The 14,803-nt window shown below is 39.9% G+C and overlaps 1 protein-coding gene across 5 annotated transcripts in view; it reads left to right on the plus strand.

Annotated features, from left to right (window-relative positions):
- The window catches only part of STYK1 (serine/threonine/tyrosine kinase 1), a 486,977-nt gene that overhangs the window by 313,037 nt on the left and 159,137 nt on the right, over positions 1 to 14,803 (plus strand). For all 5 annotated transcript variants that reach the window (XM_044079884.1, XM_044079883.1, XM_044079881.1 and 2 more), the window contains one exon: positions 7,743 to 7,924. In XM_044079884.1, the coding sequence (XP_043935819.1) occupies positions 7,743 to 7,924 (182 nt within the window). The remainder of the gene's footprint in view (positions 1 to 7,742; positions 7,925 to 14,803) is intronic.

Below are 14,803 nucleotides of genomic sequence, written 5' to 3' on the forward strand. Positions count from 1 at the left end.
GTATGTTCTCCTCACAACAATACTACTTACCTTATCTTATCTGGTAACTAGATATGATACCCTTGACCCAGGTAGCACCTACTTCCCTTATGGTCAGACCTCCCTGCACTCCCATGACTCCTCCAAATTCATTCAACCCTCTCATCACCCTGCTATTAATGTGTGCTCCAACAATATCCACCCTACCCTCTGGTACCGAAAACATCCTCAATAAAGGGACATCTTAAACTTCTAATGAAACTCCAAAGATTTCTGGATTATTTAAAAAAATCCATAACAAAAGATGGTGACATCCACCCTAACCCAGGCCCCACCACTAACATTGACCCAAACCCTCTGAACACTGCTATAAGTCCAGCAGGCTCCCTACGTATGCTTCACCTTAACCTAAGAAGTATTAATAACAAAGTACACAGCTTGCATGCTCTACTTGCAACCCACTCCCTGACATCATGTGTCTCTCAGAAACTTGGCTCAAACCTAGCACTAAGGATGAGGAAGTCATCCCACCTGGGTATAACATCCTCAGAGCCGACAGAACCACTAAAAAGGCGGTGGAATAGCAGTCATGTACAAGAACTCCTTGAATATCATTAGGAATCCACTCCAACCCCAAAGTCCATAACCAGGAATTACTTGCCCTGAAGCTATCCCTAAACAACCAAAAAGTATTAATCTCCTAGTCATATATCTCCTCCAGGCAACAATTCCGAATCCCTTGAACAAACTCTGAGTTGGCTTTCCACCTTCTATCCCCAGGAAACGATTATTTTAGGAGATGTTAACATCGACTGGTCTCTCTACTCCTCCCAACTCAATCCACTCCCCATTAACTTACATGGATTTTCCCAACTTATTCATTCCCCACTAGAATTGGAAATGCCCAACAAAGGAGAGCATCATAGACTGGATCCTTACTAACAAGAATCCTTCCAACTATACCTCAGGGACCCTCCCTAACGACCTTAGTGACCACCTTATCACTTTTATTATTAAAACAAATGCACAACTACAAACCCCCTCACCAGATTAGTCAGAAACAGCAAGAATTTTGTCCCTGATCAATTCCTTGCTGACCTCCGTCTTGTAACTGGTCCATCCTAAAAACTCTACCCTTAGATCAGAGCGTGTCATACTTTAATGACACCTTCCTTAAAATACTTGACTATCACGCTCCCAAGCGACTCATTAGAACTAAGGAACGATTGCACCTTGGCTAACTAATGATTCTAAAACTAAAATTAAACTCAGAGACCAGGCCTGGAACAAATGGAGAACCACTAAAACCCCTCTAGATCGCATCAAGTTTCTTCAGCTTAGAAACTCAACCAAAGCTGCCGTTATGTCTGACAAAAAACAATATTTCTGTCACCTACAAGACAAATATCAAAATAATCCCAAAAATTCTGGGCAAGTTTCAATCACCTCCTCCATCCAGGCAAATCCACTACCCCACACCAGAATCACTCATGGACAAAATCCCAGTGAAATAGCTAACACCTTTAATTCCTTTTTTACTGAGACCATCCAGTCCCTTGCTAGTCAGCTCACTTCACCCCCTGTGGCTCCCACCCCAACTACCTACCCCACTCAAACTGCCTTTAATTTAAAACCCACCTCCACCTACTACATTCGTACCTTCCTAAAAAAACTTAAACCAACCACCCTAGCGGCTGACTTACTTCCAGCCAAATACTTACAAATAGCTTCTGATGCCATAGCCTACCCTGTATCAATCTTAACCATCGCGTCAATTGCTGAAGCCTCTATTCCCTCAATCTGGAAAATCTCGTATATCATTCCTCTCCACAAAGGAGGGTTATCCACTGCCACAACAAACTATAGACCCATAGCCATTCTCTCCCCTATCTAAAATTTTGGAACGCTGCATTCACAAGCAACTCATCACCCACCTCACACAAAATAACCTCCTGTCCAACACCCAACACGGTTTCCGCCCCCATCATAGCACAACCACGGCTCTCCTCTCCTTTGTTGATTCAATTAACCTCAACCGGAATAACAAACTAATTTCCTCTGCTCTTTCTAGACCTATCGAAAGCCTTGATATGGTCAACCACAACCAGCTGCTCCATACATTGGAAACTTTTAATCTTAGCAAAACTACCATAAATTGGTTTAATGCATACCTCACAGGCAGAAAACAGGCGGTACAGTGGCAAAACAAGATTTCAGACCTACTCCCCACGAACATCGGTGTCCCCAAGGATCTATTCTCGGTCCCCTTCTTTTCTCCGTCTTTATTAATGGTCTACACTCTATCCTCCCCAAAGCCACCTGCATACAATATGCAGATGACTCCACTCTTATCTGCTCGGACGACTCTCTCACCAAACTCCAAGTCACAACCCAAAACTGCTTTTCTATTGTCGAAAATGGTTCTCAGATCTAAAACTCCTACTTAATCCAACTAAAACCAAATTGCTCCTATTCTACCCCTCCCCAGCGACTTCTTATGGCACGGAACCTCCGCATACCCCCACCTCAACCTTCATTGTGTCCTCTAATAACGGTACCAAAATTTATCCTGTCACCCACACTAAACTACTTGGAGTGACAATTGACCACAAACTGAGATTCGACATCCATGTAAACCAGGCCATTAAATCACTTAACAAGAAACTTGGGTCCATGTATAAAATAAAGAAATTTTTAACCCCCCACACCAAACTAACCATTGCCCGTACACCTCCTACCCACACTCCTCTATGCCTCCCCAATATTCTCCTTCCTTCACAAGAAAGAGCTTAATAAACTATCCACTACCTATAACCACATAGCTAGATTCATTACGGACTACCCTACGCACCCATCACTGCCTAAATCTAAAAACACTGGGATGGCTAGAATTGCCCAACATCCTCAAATTTAACCAACTTACAGAGGCATTCAAAATCATAAAACACCCTGAAAAAACTCCCTCACTGAACAATATACTTACCCCCTACTCTAATCTAACATCCCTAAGGTCATCCAAAAGTATTCAAGTATTAACTATTAAATCTACTAACTCGGGTGGTGATGCACTGTACGCCAATTCCATTGGCAAAAACTGGAATGCTCTCCCCAACAACCTTAGACTTATACCCACTCTCCACCAATTCAAAATACAACTTCGAACTCTATTAAAATCTCAATGGCTATGTCCATGCTCTAATCCAGACTAATAGCTCAGGCTCCCAACTCAACCCGGCCTACATAGGCCTCCATCCAGCCCTTAACTTAAGGGTCCACTATTAAGCCCTAATTACTCATCTTTACTAACTTATATCACTAATTGAATTTTTCTTTTACCTACTGTTATATTTTTGTATTTTTAATGTTGCCTGTCTCAATTTCCTAGCTTATGTCACTATATTTTTATATTTTATATTTTTTATGTACCTCTGTGCTTTGGAGCTTTTCTCCCCGGGTCTCCACTGAAAATGGATATGTATCCAGTTGGACTAACCCGGTCAACAAATGTAAAATAAATAAATAAATAAATAAATGTATGGATTGAGTTAAGGGTTTTATACATCACAAAGAAAGAATGAAAGAATGTTATGCATAGTAAAGGAAAGTATGGGGCAGTACACAACTACAAGGCTTAGACAAATTCAGAAGGTTGGCAACAGCAAAAATCATTAGGATTCTGATAAGACTCTGACACATTTGTGATGAACTTACAAAAGAGAGATCACGAATGAGCAAAACTCCAGTGATGCAAACAGCATTCTAAAGCATATACATAGAAGAAGAAAGCATGTTTTACTTTATACCAACATCGAGGTTGCATCATCACTGGGAAATCACAAACAAGATCTTGCTCTCAGTCATTATTTAATTCTTATTTACTATGCTTTCAAAATGTAATTAAAGTGTACATCTGTTTCCAAAACTTTAGTAATGCTGATAATATTACATAAATAATCAAAATAGGAACTGTCAATCATGTCACCTTGTGTACTCAAGTCACTAGGGCTAAAGTGACAGCATTGAAGTGTGTAATAATAATATATGCACTGGAAGTAAACTGCATAAGATAGTTCATTCAAATTCTGCAGTAAATGTATAAGTGCAGCTTGATTACAGCTGTAATTTGGTCTACAGACTACTGAATATAAGAGCAATGACAATTTATCATCTACTCCCCTTTACAAAGGGAAAAAATCAATATGGTATCATGCAGCAGGCTAACTGTGGGGGAAACTCATACAGCAGTCGCTGTACTTCCCTCCCTGAGATGCATTGACCTCAGAAGTAAATATATTTAAGTCAGAAGTGCAAGGAGTCCCCCCCCCTGCAAAATAGGTATGGGGAATAAGGCCAGCCACTGAAAAATAACCATAAAATATTATTTTATGAATCCTGTAAAGTGTCTATGTGGACACTCAGCCTCACAATACAGGAAATCACAAAGGTGATCCTAGTAAGACAATCCTTTATTATTATAACATATGTTCACTCATAAGACAGCTTATACAACAGTGGGCACAGACCCAGAGTGATGGTTATGTGTAGCATGAGGCATAGCTATTCTACATCCATTCCATTTAAGAATACCAAGACCAGTTACACCAGCTTGCCAGATAAATGAAGCAAGTACTTTCTGTTAGAGCTCATACAAGGGTGATCTTTTGCTAGAACACTATAAATAGATATATTTTTTTAATTCTGGAGACATGATTCTAATCCACATTATTTTCATATTACTTAAAGACAGAGAGAATATCTTTCCCTTTTCAATGAGCCCCTTTGGCAGTGTTTTTGAAGGTTTTATACATGTTTTTCAAGTTATCTGTCTATAATTTAAACAGAATACTTCTCAAAATGGTTTGATGACAGGATGTTATGCAGCAGTCAAGCCAAATCAAGGGTTCAAATCCTTGTATGACAGGTCTGCAAATCAGTTTTAGTGCAGAACATACACTTCTATTAGTAAGGCGAGGGGCCGAAGTCTCTTCTTAACCCCCTCTCCCTTACTAACAGAATTAGTGATAAAAAGTACGTAAATCAGCTAAAGGAGCTGTAGCAAAGATAATATAAACATAAACGCAAAAGATTTAGGAGTTTGCCAGTAGAGCACAACTGGTTCTGAACCTTGCATAACATGCAATTATACAAATCATTTTATTTTACTTGCAAATTCACAAAGTAATTCACAAGGCAACCAGACTAAATGTATATGACTGCAAGAAAAACAATAAAGATACAACAATTAAAATAATTACAATTATATCTATTCGATCACAATGATAAAATATATTTTGGAATGATATTAACAATAAAAAAAATAAATTTCTAACAATTTTAACAAATGTGACTATGAAATCACTGATAGTAGTGCATCTCCCACTACAAACAACTACAAGTCACATTCAAATCGATTCACCAATTGTATAGATGGGGAGCTAATACAGCCTAAATATAATTAGTGACTGTGCAATGACAATGTATTACAGCTACATGGAATTAAAATATATTTTAATTATCTATACTGGCTGTTCAAAAATAGAGCCTTATGGCATTCAACATTATGTGTCTGGTGTTTCACTGATGTGACTGTGTGGAAACTTCCTCACCTTCCTCACAATCGCCAACTTGTTGCCATTGCATATACTAGTGTGTTCAAGGACTGGACAGTTAAAGTCCCTCTAGGTGGCATGAATACATCATGACAGGTAATAATCAGACTGAGCAAGGATCTAGACTGCAAAGGACAGCTCACATACTTGCTATCAGAGAAACCAAATCCAAAGAGTCAGGCTCCTGAAACCAAGTCTAAGCTGGGGGCTCCACACACATACAACAAATACCTTCTGAACTTTCCATAAAAGAAGACGCTGAGTGACTAGTTCACATTCATTAGAGTAAAGCACTCTTTGGATGGAAAGACAACTGGATTAGTCAGGTTCTTCACCTCCCAGATGGCTAGATGCATAAGAGATCTTCCTTGACAGTAACTCTGCCTTCTGCCAGTAACTGTCCATCTGGTAACTGCACAATGTACATCAGGCCCTAGCCTGATATCAAAACAGCCTGTGAGCTGCTACTTATGCTCAAGTCTTTGCCCCAGTCATCTTAAAATAAAGAGCTTCATGTCAAACTATGACTCACGTGGCTTAATGTGAACCAGGTGTATATAAATGGCTAATTATGTCAGGTGAGAAATGTACAGCTGTATTATAAGCTGAAACTAGCTCAGAAAGGCTACCTGTGCTGGACATCACAAGTAGACATACAAAGCTGGAAGGGAGGTTACAGCATGTCAGTTCTTATATTCAAACTACTCAACATCAGGGAGCTATAAGTGGAGAAAATGCAAAGAAAAGTGAACAAGGTGCTGGTAAGGCCAAGAGAATGGCTTCACAATCAAGTGGTTGGAACCCAAGTGTAGGTTATTTTTGAAATGATGAAGTAATTATGTTTATTTATTTTACTTATTTATATTTGTTTACTTAGAAAACCCAACTGGGAGCAGAGCTAATTTTCAGCAGAGGCTGAAAGAGAAGAAAAGCTCAGTGAGTACAAAAAATAAAAAATGTAATCCACAGTTAACTCTGCTCTTAAGGCTGGAGTTTTATGTACTGCACTGGACAGTTCTGAGGCTGACTTCAAAAGTGCATAACTGGATAGAAATTAGTAACAGATGCACTGTTGTTTTGAAATCATTGTTGGGGTCACAGCCGTCATAGTCTTGGCATACATAAAAGAAATTTTCAAGGTGTTCTAATCTGATATGTATAAGTGAAGTAAACAAGGTGAGAAATGTTAAAAGTGATAAGTGGCATTGTAGTCTTACTGTTACAGTGAAATGTGAAACCAAGTAATATGGATCATACAATGTATTCATGTTTTAATGATTTGGCGGTTCTATAGTCTTATAATATTAGTGTGCTCAGGGTTGCAATGAAGTGGAGCATAAGAATTTAAAATCTGTCTGATCCAGTGGAGCAGAATGATAAAGCCTTGTCTGTGCCCCAGGCAAGACATGTTCATTCAATCCGCTGCAGAGGCACTGGAGGGGTCAGGCTGAGGGAGATGGGAGTAAGTGGTTGACATCTCCCCAACCTTCCTGGGGGTAGGGAGGTTGCCTACACATGCTGAAAAAGAAGCAGTAAGAGCCTGGTGTGCTCCATACAACAAGCAGTATACTGTTTGGTCAACAGGTTACACATGAGCACAAACATGCACACACCTCCTGAAGGTAGCCATTTCATGATTGCCATGGGGTGATGGAGGTTAGGGTATACTCCCTGTTAGCAGTATTATGCTGTACCAGCATCCTCAATCTCCTTACCAGCCCTGGACATGGGTCAGGTTGAGCCGTGGGGAAGCCAAGGCGGGATCGGTAGACATGGTGAATGAGGTCAGGAGCTGTTGGTAGAGGAGGAAAAAATATATAAAACCTGCTGATGTGCTTAAATTCTGCAGACAAAAGAATCACTAATCCTTGCACACTACATCTAAGGGTAATAGTTCATTTGTAATTAGAGAATATACAAATGTATTCAACACTATGTTATGCTATAATTAGTCACTGCGTCTTAAGTGGGCTAAGAAATATTAAGTGGGGAATGTAAGGTTTGAACATAAAAAAGGGTCCAACCTTTCTGGGTTATCCCAAATCTATTGTGCAAAATAGTCATTGCTGTCTAGTGCCTTGTGCATTATTTACTATACTCTTTCCACCATTATCTAATTACTTATGGAACACTGGTTTTAATTTTTGTTCTTAGATTCTCCAAGTGCACGTGACACACAGCTGTTCCTGGACCGGATTCGTTTCCATGCCAAACTGGGAAAACACCCTAACATTGTGGATATGTTGGGCTGCTGTACAGATCAACTGCCAATATACCTTATTATGGAGAATGTGTCAGAGGGTGATCTGCTCAACTTCTTGTGGACATGCCGTCGGGTACGTAAGCAACTGCTATTATATCTTGTCTCATATATAGCTACTAAGCCCTATACAGATGGAGGGAGGTTGACATAATGTTTAAGGTGTTTGCCTCAGACACACAAGGTACAGGGTTCAATTCTCACCTTTAAGGAAACTGACCAAGCTTAAAAATAGCCTGCAAGGGCAGCTAGCATAGTACTTACAGATGAACCTAAAAGATTAGTCCTCCACAGGAAAAAAACAAATCAAAAGGAAGGAATAAAAACATGAAGAAAACTGTGAACAAGACAGATAATTGGTGGTATAGTCACCATGAAGGTAGTTTGGATGTAAAAAAAAAGGTTACACAACCCACAAAGGGATTAGATACAGATATCAGTCTCTGTAAGACAAAAGAAGCAAGGAAAACAAAATATTATTGTAGGAAAAGTGGAAGACACACAGGAACTAAAAATAAATATTAATTTAACACTTGCATGTAGTCCCAGATGAGTGTGCGGTCATTTCAACCTTTTATGGGGCATGTCTCAGAAAGCTGATTTTCATTTTCATCAGAAAAGTAGCAGTTTTTAGGCCTGGTGTTGTTCAAAACAAACACAGCCATATAACTGAGCCATTTTCAGAGACGTGTGTTGGACATCAGGATGGCTGACCCCACCAAGATGGAAAAATGTTACAGAAAAGCACAACTATAAGGGAAAGGAGAGCAGGCACTGCAACAAAAAATAATCACACCTGGTAACACCAGGGAAACACACTTGTACTGAAGGAGGTATTTAGGAAAAGTAATGAAAAAAGGTTGCATTCATGAAAAAGACAGACAGAAAATGCAGAAATCCGTGTCCATTAATGCAAAAGAAGGAAGCAAAGGCAATCAGAACAAAAAGGTTCAAATGAAGGATAATACAGTATTTCATTTAAAAAGGGCGTAAAACAATGTTAGAAATTATTTATTTATTTATTTCCAGTTTGATTACCGGGAAGGTCCACTGGGCCCAGAGGACCTGTTTTCAGTGGAGGCCCTGGGAGAAAAGCTCCAAAAATACAAATTACAGAAATATCAAACATATAAATGATACATTGAGGAGAACAGTTTACACAATAAGAACATTCATTATTACAAATAGTCAAGACAAATTCATTAAGGTTTTTCTTAAGGGTTATACAATTATAAAGCTATTCGTATAGAGTAATTTCGGAAAATGAATTTTATTTGCACATAGAGAAGAGAGTAAGAAGACACTTTGCATGCACTCGTTTTAAACTATGAATCTATTTACAATATTTACACAAAGGAGTTCAGGGATAAATAGCTCTGAAGCAGAAAATCAGACCAAGGAAAAGTTAAAGTTAATACGAGGCAAAAGATGAAAAAGTGAATAAGTAAAATTACTTAATGACTGCCTTTACTCAATCCTTCAAAAAGATGAAGAAAGAAAAGGAAATCTCTGGCCATTCATAACAATTGCAAAGTGGTAATTGCTTGGATGGAATCTAAAGCACAGAACTTAAAAGGATAAACAAAATTGCATAGTGCATTAGTGACTGTACCAGGTAATAAAGAAAAAGAGGTGCTGAAGGAACTCCTAAACCTGAAGCAGAAGATGCAGTGTGCTTGTATGCAGTTTATTTCCACCTTTTAAAGAACTGCCATTATAGGCTGTAACCAATCAATATTGTGGAGATCTGTGTTTGTCTCTCACAGTGTCTGCGTGCTGGGGGAATCTTAGCAAGTCATGTAACCAGTCCACAACCCCTAGTTTACATCTGATAACTGGTAATGATTTTACTGTGCCAACCTTATTAACAGCAGCAAAACAGAAAAATAAATAACGAGCTAATGGCACCATAGTCTTTTCAGTAAATTAAGTTAAGATTGTACTAGACAAGTAGAAAAAAGTAGATTGGAGTTTCCTTCACAAGAGTGAAAGTAAGTCTGAGGAATGAGATTACCAACATCTCCATCATCATCCCCTTTTTCCCATGGGGTCAGAATGTCACTTCCACAGTGACAATCATCTTGAGCCACATTTTACACCACCAAGTGGCTAGCCCTGCTGCTGTAGTTCATTTGTACCACTCACAGCCAATTTAGAGTGTCCAATCCACCTACTGCACTTCTTTGGAATGTGGGAGGAAACTGGAGCACCCACAGGAAACCCACATGACAACAGGGAGGACATGCGGACTCCACACAGAAGGCACCCCAGAATCGAACCGGAAAACCTCTTGCTGTGAGGCGACTACGCTATTTGCTGCACCACCACGGCCACCAAGATTTTGCATCAATGATAATGAAAATGAAGTCATTCCTGAAACAAACATTGAAAGAGACAGAGATACACAAGCAAAATAAAACTGCTGAGGGCCTAAATTCTACTTTAGAAGCACAGTTGACCATTCAATATGGTTTGATAATGAGAAGGAGTTTAAGATAAATCTATTATCTTTTCACTGGGCGACCAAAGCAGGATATGTAACAGATGTAGGTACAGTCTAGCCAGATTTCAGCAAGACACAGTTATGCATAAAACATTATATGATAGTGAATCAGCAAGTTGCAAATAACATTTGATGGTATCAGAGTAAAAGGTTGTGTGATGTGTATTCATGCCAGATACATGTATTCTCATCCCAGTCCTGGCAAAGCAGTGTAGTATGAGGAAGGGTTACACCACTGAGATGCTACCCTTTCTTTTGATCCAAACTTTGCCTCATAAATGTCACTACAGCTCCTTCCCTATCTCTCTACTTTGCTACCTATATTCTCTACTCTCCTTTGACCTCTGACCTGTTAGTACAGGTTTCTGCAACTTTGACATCCTCATTAATTAGAGTATGTAACTCGGGAATACCCTTACCCATTTACAGTTGCACATTTGCACCTTCATTTCACTGCTTCTTCGTCTACAACAGAAAATTATTACATGAGATAACTTGTACCTACCATTAACCTAAATACCACTGTTTTCCCAAGCACTGTTGTATTAGGAGCACATTCAGTAAATCCTGCCACAGACTAGCCACTTTGACTTCTGTGTGGGATTCAATAATTTTATCACAAAAATGAAACAGGAATAAAAAATCTGTGTGTGTGTGTGTGTGTGTGTGTGTGTGTGTGTGTGTGTGTGTGTGTGTGTGTGCATGTGTGCGTGTGTGCGTGTGTGTATATATTATATATATATATATATATATATATATATATATATATATATATACACACACACACACACACACACATTCAACCAGGTAATCATTTCAACATTAAAAATACTCAGCAGATAATCATCTGTATTTTTAACACTCTTTTCTATGTGTGTTTGTAGCTTTTTCATCCATATATAATTGTAATTCATTGATAATTTTAATAATTGAATTTAATAACATAATCAGCCTCCAGTTCTTCAGTTTCATCATAGAAGTTTCACTGGAATGATTACATGAACTGAGACTACACAACTCCAATAATATATTCCATAACCAATTCTGGCATCCTTATTCCTCATGGACATAAAAGTGTGACCTACAGGATGAACTTTGACCCCCCAGAAGGTGAACCTAGCTTGTCTGCTAGTTTGCTAGTTAGGAACGCCCAAGTTGTTCAGTTAGGGGAATAAGCTCCTGGGTTATTTCACTGTAAAGCAGTCATGATGTGTACCACTACTGATAACTAAGTAAACTAGTCCCATATCCTTGAGAATAGTGACCTAAACATATATTTTACATTTAACTGATGTCCTTTCTGGCAACCAAAGCCCCGCCTCCACCCCAGTAGTAAGTATATATTGCTAACCTGCTATGATATTTCAAGTTTAGAAGCTTTCTTTAACTTTTTTATAGAAAATCCTTAAATTTGTCTTTTCTCACCCCAGACTAAATAGTGTTTTTCCATCATAAAAGTAATAGGGATTGAGCCATGTACAAGGGGTCTATTTTTGTACAAGGGGTCCACTCTTCTGAAACAGTGATACCCTATCCCTTATTACATGTAGTGCATAAACACTTGCAGTACCAAAGAAAAATCCCTGTACACACTGCTAGCCCTTTTTTCATTATTCTTATTCTGAAGGCCAGCCCCTTTTCATAGAAAAACTTACAGCTGAACTATTATTTTCTCTAAAAGACCAAAACACTCCTCTTCCTACTTGTTTCATCAGCAGCAGCAGCCCCTTTTTCCCATTTTCTACATGGGGTCGGGATACCGTGTTAACTGTTGCCATCTCTCTTGATTCGATGCCATACTCCTGCCTTTTTTGACACTCATGCCTGACTGCTGCAAATCTTCTTTCACACAATCTATCCACCTGTTTGCTGGATGTCCTTGTATCTTCATACCTTCTTCCTGTCTGTCCCAAATCTCCTTCACCAGATTGTCTTGTGCTTTTCTACATGTATCCAACCCCCATAATCTGTTCTCTTTGATCTTTTCTGCAATTAGAGCTACTTTGTCTTCTGCTCTTATGTCTTCATTTCTCTGTCTGCCCCACAGTCTGCATCCTACCACCCTTCTCAGGCATGTCATTTCTATCACCTCTAGCTTCCTCTTCTGCTCTGCCTTTATTGCCCAGGTTTTTGAACTGTACAGTAGTATTGGTCGTACCACTGTCTTGTACACCGTACTTTTCAGCTTCTTTGGCATTCTTGTGTCATAGACTACACCTGAGACTCTATGCCAGTTGGCTGCAGCCCCTCTGATTCTAGCTTTGAACTCTTCATTCAGATTTCCCTTCTTACTCTCCCCTCCCAGATACTTGAAGCAATTTACCTGTTCCACTATCTTCCCTTCTTTCTCATTTCTCAGTTTGTTCTGATTTCCCCAGTTTGCTGCCATTACCACTGTCTTATTTGTGCTTAGTTTCATCCCATGTGCCTTCAACTTTGCATTGCATTATCCTATCCTTTGCTGAAGTTCTTGCTCAGAATTTGCTTGTAATGCTCATCATCTGCATACAGCAACTTTGTTGATCTGTCCCCTCCGACCTGTTTGCTAATATAGTCCATCACCAGTATAAACAGCAGTGGGCTCAGAGCTGAACCCTGGTACACACCCACTCCCACTAGGAACCCCTCTGTGAGGCCGAACACTGTTTGTACTTCAGTCATTGGGTTCTTGCACATGGTCTGCACTAATTCTGCCAATGTTTCTGGGACTTTGAACCACCACAGTACTGCCCAAATCAACTTTCTTGGGACCTTGTCATATGCTTTTTCCAAGTCTAGGAATGCCCAGCTGGACTCTTTCCTCATCTCTAGCTTCTTTTCAACTATCTGTCTCACTGCAAACATCAGGTCTGTTGTGCTGCATCCTGATCTAAATCCAAACTGCTCATCTCCCATCTTACATTCTACTACTGTGCATACCCATTTATCAATCACCCTCTCCAGAATGTCCATACAATGTGCAGGAATTTGATGCCTCTGTACTCCCCACAGTTGTGGATGTCCCCTTTGTTCTTGTAAACTGACATGAGTATGCTTATTCTCCAGTCATCTGGGATACACCTTTCTCTCCACACTGCAGGAACCATTTCTCCTCTATCTCACCCAGCATCTTTATCATATCTGCTGTGACCTCATCTGTGCCTGCAGCTGTCCCTGATTTCATTTTCCTTAGTGCTATTTTTACTTCTTCTAGGGTGGGCTCCTCTTCTTCTCCTCTCATCCTAGGCTGTTTTGGTGGCAGTACCACATCTGTCGGGTTTTATTCATTCAGAAGCTGCTGGAAATACTCCTTCCATCTGCCTTTGATGTCCTGTGGACTAGTAAGCAGGTTGTTGTTGGCATCCTTTATGAAGGGTGTCTGACTATCTTCTTTATCTTTCTGTCTTTGCCTTGCAACCTGATGTAGTTTCTTTGTGCCACCTATTGAGTTACTTTCCATAAGCTGGTAGAGTGCTTCTGATGCCCTGTTCTTTGCTACTGCAACTCCTTTCTTAGCTTCTTTGTTAGCCAACCAGTATTCCTTTCTAGCCTAGTTGATCTTTTCTATCTCCCACTTTTTCCTGCACGCCTTTCTTTTGAGAACTTCCTAGACTTCTGTATTCCCCCACCAGCTTTCCTTATGTACCTTATTTCCATACCTCACTCGGCCACATATCTGTTCTGTAGCCCTAACACATGCTGTCTTGAGGTGCGGCCATTCTTCTTCACCTCCACCTATTTCCTCTTCTTCTTGTGGTGCTAGACTCCTGAGTATTTCCTTGAACTGTTGTCCTTTCTTTCCACTCAACTTCCAGGTCTTCAGCCTGGTCTATGTTGACTTTAGAGCCTTCTCTGACCACTGCTTGCAGCTGATTGTGGAAACAAGTGGTTTATGCTGTGGGTCGACAGTTTCACTGGAGATGACTTTGCAATAATTGATTCTACCCCAGTGCCCTTTCCTTATTAGGAGAAAGTCTACATGAGTTGTATGTTGGCCACTCTTGTATGTAATCTTGTGACTGTCTTTCTTTCTGAATTATGTGTTGGCTACTATCAAGCCATTTGCCAGGCAGAAGTCTAGAATGGCCTTTCCTTCTTTATTTCTGTTGCCCCAGCCATATGGACCCAGGCAATCCACATATCCTATTCTGTCTTTCCCGATACGTGCATTCAAGTCACCCATTATCAACACAAATTCATGCTGTCCTGCTTTATCTAGTAGTTCCTGCAACTGCTGTCTGAATGCACTCTTTTCCTAACTATCATGACCTTGCTGTGGGGCATAGGTTGATATTATGAATATTGCCCTATCATTACATTGGTTGGCATGAGTCTGTAGCTAGATCTGATGATATCCTTTACTGCCTTCTGAAGCCTCTCTCTCACCACAATTCCCACACCTCCCACACCATTTCTAGCCTGTCCTCCTCCTGAGTAGTAGACTCTGGATCCCATGCCAAATATATTTGCTGC

The sequence above is a fragment of the Protopterus annectens genome, chromosome 8.part0 (genome assembly GCF_019279795.1).
Source record: "Protopterus annectens isolate FY-2018-M chromosome 8.part0, PAN1.0, whole genome shotgun sequence".
NCBI classification, from domain to species: Eukaryota; Metazoa; Chordata; order Ceratodontiformes; family Protopteridae; genus Protopterus; species Protopterus annectens.